Source organism: Arctopsyche grandis, unplaced genomic scaffold (assembly GCF_051622035.1).
Source record: "Arctopsyche grandis isolate Sample6627 unplaced genomic scaffold, ASM5162203v2 HiC_scaffold_167, whole genome shotgun sequence".
Classification (NCBI taxonomy): domain Eukaryota; kingdom Metazoa; phylum Arthropoda; class Insecta; order Trichoptera; family Hydropsychidae; genus Arctopsyche; species Arctopsyche grandis.
The window spans coordinates 3,024-20,738 of record NW_027518484.1 but is presented as its reverse complement, the minus strand read 5'-3'; the positions used below and the strand labels follow the sequence as shown (position 1 = coordinate 20,738).

General features: G+C 25.1%; 1 protein-coding gene and 1 non-coding gene across 2 annotated transcripts; one reads left to right on the top strand and one right to left on the bottom strand.

Annotated features, from left to right (window-relative positions):
- Window positions 1–1,613: 1,613 nt before the first annotated feature.
- On the bottom strand, window positions 1,614–1,685 carry TRNAM-CAU (transfer RNA methionine (anticodon CAU)). Its single transcript has one exon. It is a non-coding gene; the product is annotated as a tRNA-Met (tRNA).
- Window positions 1,686–10,373: 8,688 nt separating this feature from the next.
- On the top strand, window positions 10,374–11,012 carry LOC143922032 (myb-related protein A-like). The gene has a single exon (XM_077445310.1). It carries the CDS (start codon window positions 10,374–10,376, stop codon window positions 11,010–11,012), a length of 639 nt encoding a protein of 212 aa, XP_077301436.1.
- Window positions 11,013–17,715: the final 6,703 nt, after the last annotated feature.

The following is a 17,715-nucleotide window of genomic DNA, read 5'->3' as shown; positions in this document are numbered from 1 at the left end:
TGTTATCTGAAGGCCCTTTAGGCATTAAGGGTTCTTAATTAATTTTAGCAATTTTAAGATTAAGATTATACTTTATGTTATTATCTGAAGACATATATAAAGGGCTATATATTTAAGACTATTTCAACAATTTTAAGATTGTGATTCATTATTTTTGTTATCTGAAGTCCTATTAGACATTAAGGGGGGACTTAAATAATACTAAATCAACAATTTTAAGATTTTAGTTCATTATTGCTGTTATCTGAAGGCCCATTAGAAATTAAGGGTTATTTAATTAATACTAAAGCAACAATTATCATAGCCTAAGTTAATCTTAGCCAGTGTATTTATTTTTTAAGATTGACTTTAAAGGTTCAAACTAATTATTTTAATAAAAAATTTAATTTGACAAAATAAAAAAGAGAATAGATATGTTACAACATTAATACCAGATCTATTGTGTCTTTTGGCATCAAAGATAGCTAAGCCCTTCATAAATAAAGTTTTTGGCCGTTAAGCCCACTTAATTGTTAAATTTATAAAGTATTTCACAGCATATTGCAAATAAAATTATAAATTGTTGGTGAAAAGTTTTTAAAAAAATGGTGAAATCATGGAGCCACCCCACGATTACGTTGTTGTTTTTTGTTAAGTGCTTTATAATTTATTATTGTTATATTCAGTCAAGATTACTACCTTCTGTGCCAATAAATATTTCAAGTAGTAACAATTTAATCTACCAATATATGTAGCTCTAATTTTATTAAATTTTTTTTTTGAACTTTTATAATCTTGGGTGCTTCTTAAATTAAAAATGATAAAATATCAATTTTTAATTATTTAGGTTGGATTATAGCTAATTAAGTTAATAATATTTAATAAAAATGCTTGTTATGACAATCTACGACCAATTTATTAAAAGTTTTTAATCGTGTTTTCTTTCATTCTTGGGATTCCTTTAGGGGCTACTTTCGTCGTTTTCAGCTATCCCTCCTTTTTTTCTTTTTTTCAACTTCCGTTTATTTTTAATAATATATGCATAACTTAAAATAACCAGGAGCAATTACCCTTTGTAATTAATATTTTTGGTTGGATTATTAGTATTAAGTATAATTATTCTATTAACTTGCCCTTGTTATGATTTCTCTTCGACTTTTTTAAGCAAAGTATCTTTTCTGCTGACACTCAATTATGAAGTTTTGTTTAAATTTTACAACTAAATTTTAATTGAGTGTAGAAAGATATGGCTAATCTGATTTATTGGTAACATTTTGTACAGCAGTCTCAATTTTTAGCAAGAAATCAACTTAAATGATATTCAATACTCAATAATACCAATTAAATTATTTACACTGGGTAAGATGTAACCATTCCTTCCTAAAAAATCTTTGATGCCGAAAAAAACAAAATTTTATGTTTTTAATAGATTTCATGGGGTATTTAATAAAAGTTAGATATATATATTATACTTAAATAAATACCCATGTTTACCTCAAACTCTTACTATAAATAATATTTCTTTTTTTTATAATCAAATTGAAAAATGCTAAAAAAACGATTTTTAAGTTAAATTTGAGACAGATATTGGTATTTTATTGAAAAATTACAATTAAATAGCCATTTATAAAAAATAGCACAGGATGGATTCGAACCAACAACCTTTGGATTATGAGTCCAATACGCTACCATTGCGCCACCGTGCTTGAGTAAAAAAAATAAATAATATTTTGTTTAACATATTTATTGCATACTTTTTCAATTGGTGTTTAAAGGGACTGTTTGAAATTTTTTCTAAGATTAAGGACATACAAAAATACCAATTCAAACATCATATTTGAATGGCAAAGATTAAGTTCATCTGATTTAAATTTCTAAATAGTAATGTTTGACAAAATAATAAATTTAAAAAAGTAAAACACATACTAAAAGCCTAATTTAATTAATATAAAATTTTAATTAATAATTAGTTCTAATTGTAAAAGTTACCCCTATGTCATTAAATTCTATTAACACTAATTAATTATAAAAAAAGTATTATTAAACTTCGAAGATAATCATAACAAGGGTATTTATTTAATTGCATTATCTTAAATAGCTAAAATACAACCAGAAAAATATTCTTGGCTCAAATAGCTATAATCGCGACCCTTTAATAGTAACCGGCAGGAATATAAATGGTCATACAAGTTAATTTTAAAGGGAAATTAACTTATTGAAAGTATAAATATCAAATATTTAAGGTAAATAGAAATCTAATTACTATTTTATTCCTTCGTATTTTTTTGGCAGATCGTGAGAATTTTCACTAGAAAACATTAAGGCAATAAAATTAAGTAATCAGTCGTTAATTCATAAATTACATAATTTTCTAATTAATAATTTGTTAATTTGTTAATTTTCATTGTATTTTAAAATACTTTTGAAAGCCTTTAATAATCTTAGCATCATATGATCATACATCAAAAAAGGATGAATAATTATTTCACTATAAAATTCACAATCCGTTTCTTTGAAGATATAATTTTGATCTTTTAATGTAACATGAAATATCTTGCCTGGGCAGTACAACTTTTCATGTAAATTAGATTTTTTAATGAATTTTTTTGTTTTTTCTATGAAATCATTATTTGCTTTAAAGATATTAGAGCCTATAGAAATACATAAAAATTTAAAATCTAAAATCGATCCAAATGATAATCTAGGAATTATATCATTATCATAACAAAATACCGTAATATTAACAAAATGGCGTTTTGCTATACAATTTGATATAAAAGGAGGGGGTGAGAATGCAATTACTTTAAATTTGAAGTTAAAATTTTTTATGTCGTTTTTTTTAAAATTTATATGTTCTGAAAAATCAGAAAAATGATGAAAAATTAGATAAACCAAAATTCCTACTGCTCCACCCATAGAATGCCCAGTTATAAGAATATCTTTGATAGCTTTTTTCTTAGCTTTTAATAATAAATAAAAAATTTCATTATTAATAAAATCTAATGCTAACGCAACAAAACCTGTATGTGCAAAACCATCGATAAAAGGTGTATAAGAACTATCTAATATTTTTAAAAGATCTTCCGGCTTACTACTCCCTCTAAATGAAATTACTAGTTGATTTGAATCAGTAAAAAAAGCACAAAAAGGTGTTGAAAACATACTGCCATTTTTAATTTTAATTAAATCTTTTTCTTCAATTAAAACTCTTTCTAAAATATGCTTCTTAGCCTTATCAATAATATTCACTGTTCTAATTTTACAAGGAATAAACATTCTAGCCGGTGCTTCTGTATAAGCCGCTGCTGAATAATTTAATGCGTTTAAGGCATTTTTTGCCAATTTTTTCCCTAGATTTTTGGGCTGAGAATAAATTAATTGAGGCACACGTTTTTTTAACATTTTAGTTTCATATATTTGAATTATTAAGAACCCCCAAAGGGCTTTTAACATACAATAAAAAGATCCCTGGTTAATGTAAAACAGTAAATCTATAACTTTTGTCGTTGTTTTAATAAAAAATCCATTTAAATACTTTTTTAAAGTTACAATAATAATTAAAAATATTGGCTCTATAAAAAAGTTTATGCTGATTTGTCTTAATCCATCATAATATCTAAGCATTGAACTAGGAAAACAAAAACATTCGTGCTTTTTATGCTCGAAAAATAATGTTTTTGCTAAGTTGTTTTCTAAAAAGTTGGAGTTCGAAAAATCACGTTCTTTTATGGTTATTTCTAGCTCTATGAATCCTTTAATTCGCTCTTTTTTACCATAATAATCGGCAGAATTTATATTTTTATAATCTCTAATTTTAATTTGAATTTTCACAAAATTTTTTAATTTTTCAATTATAACAAAGTCAAAAACACTTAAAATATTAGTCGCCGATTTCGAATCTTTAGTAAAATTACAAAAACTACCATCAAAACAGTCCTTACTTTTAATACAAATTTTACTAAATTTCAAATCTTCTAAGATGTTATCTGCTTCTAAATCATTATTGAGCACCTTAAAAATATTTGCTAATTTAATATTTACAAATCCAAACGGTGTCTGTCCAAAGGAGTATTCAATTCCTTGATTTAAATAAATGTTGATAACACCAAACAAAGATTGATGAAGGCTTATATTTTTGATATTGAATTCATTAATAAATCGTCGTTCTACTTTATCAAATTTATATACACACGTAAAACTATGTTCAATATCACAGTTTATTCTACTCAATTTAAAATTTAAAGTTTTGCTTAATAAATTCATTTGTTGGGGTAATATAGATGAATTAATTGGTAAAAAATTAGATTAATTATTTCACAGGGAAGGAATTTGTTAGCAATACTTCTGTATTGTTTAATTACAACTTCTATTAATCAATTACTATAAGAAAACTAACATGTATTAACAACTACAGCTTAAATAAATCCAACTTCTATTAGTCAATTACTATAAATTGAAAAATAGTGCAATATACTTTCAAGTCTTAAATAAATGAAAAAAGTTAGCAGGTTAAAAAGGTACCTTAAATAGCGGCAAAATATTATCATAAAATACGTCAAATAGCTCGTTGTTTAAACTTCTATTCAAAATAGAATTTTTTTTGAAGAAATACGAATATTTAATACAAATCGGGTGCAGATTCAGAATATTTATAGTTTAAAAGAAATTTCTAATTTATATTTTAGACGAATAAAATCATAGCAGTGGTTTTTATTAAATAATTATTGTCGAAATGTTTTTAAATAAATAACACTTAATGCCTTATAAATCTTCAAATAGCAATAATTATTGTTGACCTGGTTTTAAATAGACAGCAATTAATGTCTTTTAAATCTGCAAAAAACAATAATTATTGTTGGAATGGTTTTAAATAAATAACCCTTAATGACTAAAAGTTCTTGAGTTTACAACGGCATTTGTTGAAATTAAGCTATAAATAGCTTTTTATTTATTAAATACCCTTTTGCACTCTTTTTCTAATAATATTTGCCAAGACTATAGAGTTATTTTATAATTCTGTAGACATTTTCTCAAAATTCTATAAATTTACCAGGGATCTTATATTTGCCCTCACAATTATTAAATAAATCATTTTTATGTATTTGTAAATAGAATTTAATGACATAGGGGTAACTTTAACAGTATTAATTAATAACAAATTTGTTTCTGACGAGGAATATTCTCGCTTGTTTATTTTTTAAAGCTAAAACTTGTAATGTTTTCTTTTTCTTCCTCTTCTTAATTTTGTTTATTTTTTTATTATCCCTTGCACCCCATGAAAATGCCATTGCTGAAAGTTCCGGAGAGTAGAAGGGCGGCAGTGATAAAAAACAGATTATCGGCACAACGCAGTTTTCTAAAAAAGCAAACGGCCAAAATCATTAATTCTGCCAACTCTCCTAATATTTTTAAACAAAATTCAAAAAACATTGGTAAGAATATTAGAAGCGCTAAACAGGAATTTAGCAAACCAAAAATTACCTTTTCTGACACTAAAAAAAATGCTGTGAATATTTTTTGCAATGATTTTCCATTAAAAGAACTGGTTATCCCTTCATTTAACAATCTTGATTTAAAATGCCAGATCCCATACCAAATTTCAATATCAATTTTGGGATTTTATTGGCCATTTTGTTGTGTTAAATGAGTTTGGGGACCAGAAACAAGATGATTTGTATGATTTTCACAGGCTCCATTTTTATTAAATTTTTTCAATGATTTTATTTATATTTAATTTATAATATTGAGATTATAATTGTCGCAACTGTAGAGTTATCTTGTAACTCTGTTGCTTTCTTAAGTGAAGATTTTTAAGTAAAATTTTGCTTTAAAATAAAGCATGGATTATTTACCCATGCAATCAATAAATGAAAGTTTTAAAATTGACAATAATAATTAAGTTTGCAAAAGTATAGAAGTTTTATATTTATATTTAATTGATGTAACAGATGAGATTATAATAATTAATTTTGCATAAGTATAAAAATTATATAAATTGTTGTGTTATCCTGTATTAATATAATTTAAATAAATACCCTTAATGATGAAGAGCTTACACGCCACTTCGATGGCACAAGACATATAAATCTTTATATAAATAGAATTTAATAGCATCAGGGCAACTTTAACACTTTAATTTATTAATTTTGGATTATGGCCATTTAAGCTAATGTTATTTAATAAATGTTCTTGTTATGATTATCTTCGGCTATAAATAATAAATTTTACATAAGTTTAATAGTTTATTGATTTATTAAGTTGGGATTTTGAAAAATAAAAAAAAAATTTACATAAGTAAAAAAGTTTTTTATTATTGTATTATGTTAAAATTATACAAAAGACACATCACTTAGTCTTTATATTGATTAATTGTATTCGGTGTTTTAATATCTTAACAAATGTTGATGCCTTTTTTATTTTTAAGGTTGGATTACTGCCATTTAAGCTAATGCTATGTAATAAATGTTCTTGTTATGATTAGTTTCAACTATTATGGCCAGAAATGAAACATTTAGTGCCAATATTAGCACTAAATGGAATTTCTTCTTCATGTTAAACGTTTTACTGTTCTAGGGTGTTGTAAATAAACAGAAATTAATTAAAACGGTAATTAATTTTGTTTTTTGAGAAGTCTACAGTATTTTTAATTATTTCAAGGGCAACAATATTCAACTTAAAAAACAATGTGGGCTCGGTAAAGATGATCTTATATTATCTCTTAATTGTTCTTTGTTCATTCTCTATCCTTTTCAAACATCAATTGTGAATATTTATTTAATCCGGTTAGATTATACCTATTTAAGCTAACCAGATTTTTTTAAACCCCTTTTCAAACATCAATTGTGAATATTTATTTAATCCGGTTAGATTATACCTATTTAAGCTAACCAGATTTTTTTAAACCCCTTTTTTAATGTAAATATCTTCGACTAATTATAATAGATAACATCATTTAATTCTATAAGGCAGGGTAAAAGTCTATATGAGACTGATTTTATAAAAAAAACATAATTTTTTATTTTTTCATACTATTTACGCTGAGTCTCCGAGTATTCAGGATTGTAATGTACAAAAACCCAAAATAGAGCAAATCACAAATAGAGGTAAAGAAAATCATAACTTAAACCCTTATTAAATAAGAATACCTTTAATAATTATAATTCAAACTTAGATTTATAATTTTTTTAATATTACTGTTATAATTGTAAATAAAATTTAATGGCAAAGAGGGGAACTTTAACAATAACCATCAATATTAGTACTAACAAAGGCAATAAAAAATTTAAGTATTAAAAAATTTCATTAACAATAATTTTAAGGTTTTCTTTTTGCACCGAAGAGGTGTAAGCTTTTTTAGGGTTATTTATCAAAGATTACAAATAAAACATATCCTTTATAAAGTACCTTTTAAATGTTAAATTAAAGGCATAGATTATTATAAACATGGATTTTAATAAATTAAAAATGTCTGGGGACAAAAATACACTAATTATCACTCAAATTTTTTTAAATGCACAAATTAGATATAAAATATGATTGCCAGTACTAATCTATTCAAGTTTCAAGTTTTCATGCTCGATAAACTATTTGTACGAGATTCTCTCGATCCATTTGTCCCTTGCCGTTTAATTAAATTTACCTCCCTTTGTATTTCATAATCATGCAACCCTGTTGCTATTACATCCTTCATCTTAAATGGTCAATTACCGACCTTTGCGTTTGTATAATTGACTTAACACTTTTAAAAAGAAATGAAAAAGTTAATATAACAAGTACAGGGCAGTCCATAATTGCCAAAAATTGATTAAATAACATTTATGTTTTAAATTGCTCTGTATTTATAAGAATTAGTGACGCTATAAATTGCTAATTTCACTAGTAACAAATTAAATGGAAAAATCACAGCAACATCTGTTTTTTTCTAAGGATTATAGCGAAAACTTTTCATTAATAAAGTATTTTGTCTCCCAGGGGATTTAATTAAATTATATTTATAAAAGAATTCACAACAACTTCTATAAAAAAAAGATATTTGTTTTTGAGTGAAATTTTTGCCAGACTACTTAATATCTCATGCCATGCAACTACAAATTATTTCGCAAGAAATTGATAATGTTGGCACATTTTTAAAATACGCGGTAAACCACAACCTAATAATTGATGTATTTCATTTTTTCTGTTTAACCTGCCTTTGAAGCACCCAATTATTAGGAAATGTGTACATTTCAGATAAATGAATAACACAATTTTTTAAATCTATCAAAAAGTAATTGGGCCCCGCAGACAAGATCATAAAAAACAACTTCTTTAATTTTCTATGGTTAACATAATGCCATTAACAGATCTCAGGCGTATGTTTTATAAAGGAGCTCCTGCACTGCACTCAAATAAAACCCAAATTTTCAATTTATAGAAGGTGCTCAAGTAAAATATGCTTCTAATTTAATTTTTGATTAATTAAAAAATACAAAAGATACCCCTGCTATTTAAATGTTGATCGAACGTCATCTTGAGTATTAAATATGATATTAAAAAAATAATTTAAAATATTGGTTTTTTAAACAAAGACCGGTTATCTAAAAGGAAAAAGGGGCTTTTATACTAATATGCAATTATATGATGGTAAATAATTACTCGCATTGCCTTTTTTTTGTGTATGAAGTTAAACATAATTTGATGATAACGGCCAAATAGTTATATTTTTAGATTAAGGAGATTTATTAACATTAATGGGCGCTGTATTACTACTGTTATGAGTTTATGTTGTTTTTATATACATTTTCATGGGATCAGGAAGTGGTTTTCTTACCTGAAACTCACAATATTTTCACATAGTTTACAAACAAGTGGTAATTCTTAAATAATAAACGATAAAAAAAGAATGGAAAAATTAATTTCTTTCCTCTGTAGTGAGATCTGTTCAAGATTGGCAGAAACAAGGATAATTTTTCACAAATTACAAAAATATTTAGAAAATGGAAACAGATATAGATTTTTTTTTAAAAAAAACACAAAAAAAGTAATATTTCATATTACATTTAATAAAATACTTAAAATAACATGTCAGTTTGAAAAATTAAAAACATTGAATCTTACCATTATGCTCTGGGTATCAAAACTATTAATTAAATACCCTTTTGGGCATTTTTTCCAACTTTAAACTTTAAATAAATAATTTATAGGATAAAATTGTATGAAAAGAAAAGTAGTTTTATAATTTATCTAAGATGTTTATTACAACCAAACAATTACAGTAGGACAAAAAGTTAAAAAGAATAGAAATTTATTTAACTTTCTAAAACAATCATCAGAAAGCCACACCTTTTGATTTTGTCTATCAAATGTCCAAAACTACAAAGAATTAAATAAAAGTTGATTTTTTTCCAAGTCTAGCAAGGCTAAATGAGAATTAAAAAGAAATAACACAGGGAAGGCCGTTTGGGAAGATACAATTACTTTTGGTCTCTTTGTATTAATTACAATAAATAAAGCAGCCTCTTTATTGTTAAAAAATTAAAAATTTTACATTTATAAGCATTATTTATATTTTTATATTTACTTTTTTAAACATTAAAAAGGTGTTGATATCAAACATATTGGATTTTTAAAATCATTCGAAGATAATCATGGCAATGGTATTTATCAAATAACATTGGTTTAAATAAATTTTATCCAATTAAATCTAATAATTTCTTTCTTGTAAAACAAATCCCCAGGCGTCTTCAAGGTGCTTAAATTTCTAATCCTAAAAATTAGAAATCTACTTTAAGTTCCTTATGCATTTTAAGTTCTAAATTTCATTTCTTTTCAAATTCCATCAATCTCACCTGTCAATTTTTTTAAGAAAGGTAATCAAGAACTTAAAATGATATCAATTTTTACTTTTTACATATTTTATAAATCTGCAATCTAGTTGTTTTCTTCTCTTTTCTATGTTGACTTATTGTTTATTTTTCATTTTATTCCCTCTAAAATTTTGCTTTATGAAAATTTTGAAAGACTAAACAAACTAATATCAAAAAAAAAAGCCTTTAAATAGCAAATCTTAGAAGAACTTCTTAAGCTAAACGGCTAATCGTCAACGGAGCAACTTTTGTAACACATAAATCTTCAGAAGAACTTAAAACTTCAAAAAATTGGAGTGAAACATCTCAAAATGACGACACTCTTGAACTAAAATGGAAGGAATATAATTTATAAATACTAGCAAGTCATTTTATCCATAAGAATAAATTTATTTTAATTTAATCACAAAAAGATAAATAAAATCTATAAATTACTACTTTTATTCTAATATTTAGTAAATTCATAATGTTTTTAATGTTATTTTATAAATAATTTTCTAATTTTAAAAATTCGAATATATTTTTGTTAACTTTTTTATTCCCCCTCGTATGGAGAATAATAAACGAACAGTTTATGAAGATGAAGAATATTCAACGCAAAGTGGCATCATAAATAAAGGACCTTGGACAAAAGAAGAAGATGAAAGATTAAAAAAGCTTGTGGAAAGATATTCCCCAAGGAATTGGTCTTTTCTTGCTAAAATAATGGGTAGCCGCCAAGGAAAACAGTGTAGGGAACGATGGCACAATCATCTAAACCCTGACATTAAAAAGACACCTTTTACAAAAGATGAGGATAAGTTGATAATTCAATTACATTTGAAGTATGGAAATCGCTGGTCAGAAATAGCAAAGCATCTTCCGGGTAGAACTGATAATGCAATTAAAAATTATTGGAACAGTTCAATTCTAAGGAGGCAGCAACAATTAGGGAGGGAAAGAAGTTGTAGTGTACCTGAATATGCGCCAAGTTCAACAAATCACTTTCACCCTGAAGTAACATCACATAGTCGTTATCAAAGTACTAGAGAAGAAGACGTTGATATGAAAAAGATAAAAGTGAACAGGAGTAGTAGTGTTTGTGAGAATTCAATTATGAATTATGTTGAAAGCCCACCAGAAACAGATTATGTGGAACTTGACGAAGAAGATATTAAAGCATGTGAAGCTCTTGTACGCTTCTGTTAAATTAAATATACACATTACTAAAAATAATTATTTTTTAGATTAACGGTATATATTGGGAATAAAATTAAATATTTATTTATGTTAAAGTTACCCCTATGTCATTAAATTCTTTTAACAATTTATTAGTATGTAAAACATATGGGTTTAGCGATTAAATCAACAGATGACAGTGTCTTGTGGTATCTAAGACGGCGTAACCTCTTAATTAATTAAGTATTTAATAATTAAAGGTATTTTTTTAAATTATATTAATAGAGAATAACAGTAACCTCTTCATCAATAAAGTATTTAATCATTTAAGGTATTTATTTAAATTATATTAATAGAGGATAACACATTAGATAGCAGCATATATGAATTATTTTGTATTTAAAAATAAATGAAGATTAAAAATATTCTGCTAATATTCAATCACATGGTAAAAAAGCCACAACCCTTTAAATAAATTGTTTTATAAATCTTCTGCTTATTTGCAATCACATGGTAGAAAAGCAGAATCGGTCCAAGAGTATTTTTATAAATCTTCTGATTGGTTAATAAATGAAGTCTTTAGCTTTTGCATCTTTAATTTAATATAAAGAAATTTTAAAAACAATAAATCACACGCCACAACTATATCATTGGGCTATTAAAAGAAACTATAAGTATTTTACCATATTTACAGAAAAAATAAGTAAAGCCATTTTTCCATCCGTAAATTAAATGATTGAAATTTCAGTTTATTATATTATAAATGAAATAAATATTAAGAATACTAATATATGAAAATTTCTATTTTTTTAATATTCGTTTTAGATTACCCGTTTAATAAATGTGATGTTGCCTTTAAAAATATTATTTAAGGGCAAAAATAAATAATATTTGTATTTGACTGAATATTAAATCAGCATTGTGCTTTATAAGAATTTAATATTGGTGCCTGTCTAGAAATTTAGATTTCTATCAAGCACGTATGATTTATTTTTTCTTATATTTAATAAAATCTATATTTAGTTTGTGTTGGCATATTTTTTTATCTTGTTTCTGCTGTGTAAACGAATATTAAGGTTGGATTATATCTATTTAATAAAACCCTTGCTATGATTATCTTCGACTATTAATATAATTACTAAATACTTTAAAGATTTAGAATTTACGCCATTTTTGCAGGCACAAGACAGTTTCAAAGAATTGTTTACGTACATAGAAAAATATGTCGAGTGGTTTTATTAACAAAAATTATGGCATACTTTTTAGCCGTTAATCAAATTATTTCAGAAATATAATTTTTTTAAAAAAATAAAAAACACTCAAAATATACTTTTTAATTAATAAAATTCTGATTCTTTTGTTTACTCTTAGCACATTATCGTCGTGTTAATCTAAAATCTGATTGTAAATTAAAATTAAACTATTAGATCATTTAATAGCAAACATAATTATTGTGAATTTTAGAAAAAACAAAGCATTAACAGCTTGTTTGATATATTAAATTTAAATATTTTTTTAGTTCTTAATGAGATTTTACATATTTTATATAAATACATAAGTAAATCATTATTAAAGTTAGATATTAAGACATTAATATTTAATAAATAGACTTTTCATAATTATCTTCAACTTTTAATATTAAGTAATATATTTAAAGCAATTATGTAATACAGAAATAAAATAGCTATCGATCTTGAGATAAAGCATATATTTAATCCCTTGTTCTTTCAGAAAACTTTTCAGAGCATTTTCTACGCTCTAAGAGGAAGTTAAGGAATTAATCATTTAGATCGTAGTAGTCTTTTCTGAAGTACCCCCTGTAGAAGCTTAGAATTAAAGTATAATTTACTTAAAACCTTAAATAAATAACATTATTGACAAGCGGGTAGCGATTATGTTAAAATATAGCAATTATATTTGACTTTTTGTTAAAAGAAATACTGTAATTTAGCAGACGTGAAGGAAGTATTGGCAATGTCATTACAAGGCAGGTGGCATCATTCAGTTCTAAGATGGTTAGTATGGAATTTGCAAAGTTGAGAAAATGTCAGTGATTTATAAAATATGTATAACATCATCTTTATAATTTTAAAGAATAATAAAAATTGACATTGTTTTGGGAGATTTTAGAGCCGACTTTAAGCAGAATGAAAGATTTTTATAATTTTAAAAGATAAAATTCTTTAACGTAAGCAAATTTTTATCATCGCCAAAAGCGATCTTATTTGTTGTAATAGAAATAAATAAAATACACATAATTTTTTTACAATAATCGGTTTCAGATTGGTTTGAAACTGGGGGGCTATTATAAAAATCTAGTTCGCTAATAAAAATTCCAGGCAACATTTTTTTTCCATAAATTGCTAAAAAAGAGTTCAAGAAGGTATTTAATAAATAAAATGCTGAGGGCAAAGCGTAATCCAAATGTTGTTTTTTAATTCAAGCCCCTTTGGAGGTTTAATAAATATTATTGCTATTTATAGCAGAATTTCGACGCAACTAGTTTCTAGCCCTTTTTAGTCTTAAGTTGAGTATTTCAAATAAACAGATTTCAATTTAATATTTTAAATCGAATATAATCATAATAAGAGTAATTATTAAATAGCTATAATTTAACATTTTATATTACATTTTTAAAAAAGTATTAATTAAATAACCTTTAATGTCTAATAAGTCTTCAGATAGCAACATAAATATTTATTAAAGTATATTATATATATTCAACTTTAATTAAATAGCTATAATTTAACCTTTTATATTACATTTTGAAATAGTATTAATTAAATAACCTTTAATGTCTAATGGATCTTAAGTTAACAACATTACATATGGAAATTTTAATTTTTTGTATCGTTTTTTATTAAAATGACAAAAAAGCGGGGGTTTCAATTTAAACATATCTTTTTAGATGAAAGTTAACAATTATAAAATATTTAAATTATTTTACAAACCGGCTTTTATAAAAGTATTGCTTAAAAAAATCGTTTTAACACATAGAGAATTTAAATAAAAATAATTAATTAGATTTTAAGTAGAATTAAAAGTTTTTTTTGTAAGTTTTAAATATATTTTACTTAAATAAATACACATGTTTACCTCAAACTCTTACTTTGTATCATAAAATACAATTTAGTATTTAAAAATCTACCCTAAAAAAGGTATTCAACAAAATTATTTAATTTCAAAGAGTCCTGTATCAACCACTTTAACCGGGTTTCCTTTTTCCATCACAAAAATATAAACATCTGATGTTTTTAAGCCATCATCTTCTGCATCCGGATATGCATTTCTAAGTGCTCTCAATCCTATAGAAATAAGTTCTTTTTCATTACCCGTTTTAATGTTTTCACATTCATGTTCAAGTATTGTTCTGCAAGATTGTGATTTATTTCCTATAGAAATACCTATTACTTCCCGTACATATCCACTTGGCTCAAATTCTGAAATTTTTATTCCGTTAAGATCAGTCATAAGTATAGCCGCTACACCATAAAGTCTATTCTTGGAATTTATTGTCCTCATTGCTGCATCAAAGCTAAGAGAGTCAAAGCATGTAAGGTGATGAAGAGACCTATCTTTAATGACATTTTCAAATACACTTTGTGATTTTAGATATCTAACAATAGAAAGACCATCGTTTGTAATTCCAGAAAACGCAAAAATTGTTTTTTCATTAATTTCAAATACTTTTTGTTGTGGTTCTGCCAACTTAGATCTAGATGGAATATGAGCCAAAAGAACTCCAAAATTAGAATTACAAAGAGCAATTGTTGTATTTCCAAGTTCTGTAGTTTTTTTAATATACTCTAATTGTTTAATTTTCCCCTCGGGATTAAATAAGAGTTCACTATTATAATCAAAACCCCCTGACATGGGCAATTCAAATAGAATATAAAAAAATGAGATTAGAAAAAGAAATAACTCTTAATTTACAAAAGAAAAAGTGAAAGAAGCTCTTAATTGTTGCAGAAAAAGTATTTAATAAATAACCATTAATGTCTAATAAATCTACATATAATAATAAATATTGTTGAAAAAGTATTTAATAAATAACCATTAATGTCTAATAAATCTACATATAACAAATATTAAATACAATAAGCTGGTTAATTTTAAATAATCCAGAAGTTAAAATTAATATTACAATTTAAACAATTTTTTGGAATAAAACAGCCTAGAACAGAATAATTCACCAATTATTAGTGAAGTTTAAGTAATTTCTTTCGCCGTGTTATGAAAAAAAACAACTTTTTTTAAATTCTCAAGTTTTGTTTTACAGTAGTTTGGATATCTAGAGCTTGAACATATAAATAGGATTTTATTTTAAAAGTCGAAAATAATCATAACAAGTAAATTTATTAAATAGTATTAGCTTAAATGATTATAATACAACCTTAAATTGTAAAGTTGTTCACGGGTTTTATAGCAGTTTAAGTCGAACAAAATCATAAAAAGGGTATTTTTTTAAATATTATTAGTTTTAATACAGTCTTTTTTTAATATTTCTATAATTAAAAATAACATCTATTATTATAGATGTTATTTTTAATTAAAAAAAGAATTGGAAGTGCTCTTTTTAATAAACCAGTTAATTATTATAACAAACTTTGTCTTTGGTTAGATTAATGCAAATACTCTTTTTCTTTCAAAATTCTTTACTCCGCCCTTCATTTTTACAAAAAATTCATTAATGTTAAAAAATTTAAAACCCAAATGCAAGAACCATTAACAACAAATTTGGACTATTTTAATATGAGAGTCATGCAGAGAAATCTTGTTTATATTATAGGAATTCCACAAAAATATGCTGAAGAAGATATTCTTAGAAAACAGGAGTTTTTTGGACAGTTCGGAATAATTAAAAAAGTCATAATTAACAAGCGCAATTTCGGCTTGGAACTATTAAAACCCCAAGAAGTAAAAGATAATGCAAAGGAGTCGAGATTAGAAGCTAAAATTAATGAATCGACTGCTAGTGCTTATATTACTTTTTCTAATGATTTTGAAGCTAAATGGTGTATTCAAGATGTAGATGAAAGTGTTTTAGATGGTAAAATATTAAGATGCACATTTGGAACTACAAAGTACTGTAGTTTTTACCTTAAAAATATTCTATGTCAAAATACGGATTGCATGTACTTGCACGCGGCGAGACCATCAAGAGATATTTTAACAAAAGAAGCACTTATCAGTACAAAACATAAACTACACGATTTTGAATGTAACAATAGGAATTGTGAACGGATTGGAAAGAAGAAGAGATTTGATTTTCTTGATGATATTTTACAATTAAAAACACACGTTTGTTTTAAACCTCCAAGGAAAATTGTATTTGAACCTATAGATTTTGACGAAGATTAAACTATAGAGAATACAACAAAGTAGCATTACAAAATGGGAATCCCAAGTACATAATAAAAAACTTTAATTTTTTGGTTTTAAAGTTATCACGTTTATAATTCTTATATATTTTTATAAACTCATAAGAGATTAACTTGTTGGATTTTAAAGGGGTTGCATGTTAAGTTTAGATTTTTATACTGTTTTTTTGTGCTTGATTTCACAAACATTCTTTTTTATCTGATATCCTTGCATTTTATTTGTTTTTTTTTCTAAAATTTACACTGCAAATTTTTTTTGGTCTGTGGTTTATTATAAATGTGATAAAACCGAGTTTAAATAACAAATTTAACATTATCATAAGCATTTAAATTTTATTTATTTAAGATTGAAAACGATGTTATCCCTCAGCTATCCTTCAAGCTACAGATTCCTCAAGGTTACTTCCACTTGCCCTCTGCCATTTTCACTGCCAGCTTTCTTTTTTGTCTTTTCTGCCTCTCTCTTTTACAACTCGACTCTTATAAAAAGAAATACTTTCAAAGTCTTATTAAGAACTAGTGATTAAATATATGCGTCTTGTGGCATCGAAATGGCGTAAGATCTTCATCAAGTAAACATTTACTCTTTAAGAGTATTGGTGATTTTATTTCTTTAGGATGACACAACAGTATACTTCAGTCTTATGGAGGATCTCTATTCAATCATGTACTTTTTGAGGAATTTCGTAATTACCTGACCTGTGCCATTAATTAAAAAATTAATTTCAGCTTAAATTTTTTTATATGCTAAAAGTAATATATTTATTTGAATTCAGGAACCAATTTTGGCAATTTAAAACAATATAAGAGCTATTTTACTTTGTATTACGTCCTATTTTCTCAATTCTTCGTTTCCTACTTTTATAATATACAAAGGTTGGCAATAACAACTTTAATTAATATTGTTACTTAAATTATTATTGACATTATGGGTATTAATCTTAGCAGACTTAAAACAAATTAAATATAACCTTTATTTATTCAACAGAAGACTACAAAAACCATGATGCTATCATATTAAAATCGTCCTCAAACTAATTTGTAATTGCACTATTAAAAGAATCAAAGCACAATCTTAAATGATTTTCTATTATTTATTCTAATTTTCACCTCAAACTTTAAAAAGACAATTTTTAAATAATTTAAGATTATTAATTATAGTAATACTAATCTCTTAGTATATAAATTTAGCAATCATAATTTATTTATTGTGCACTTTGCCAATTTTTGTAAATCTGTGAAATTGAATCTTTGTCACAATGTGATTTTTCATAAACAACAAATGGTCTTCTAACTTGATTTGCTCCACATAACCATCTCTTGAGAAAATAATTTGTAGTGTGGCTTTAAAA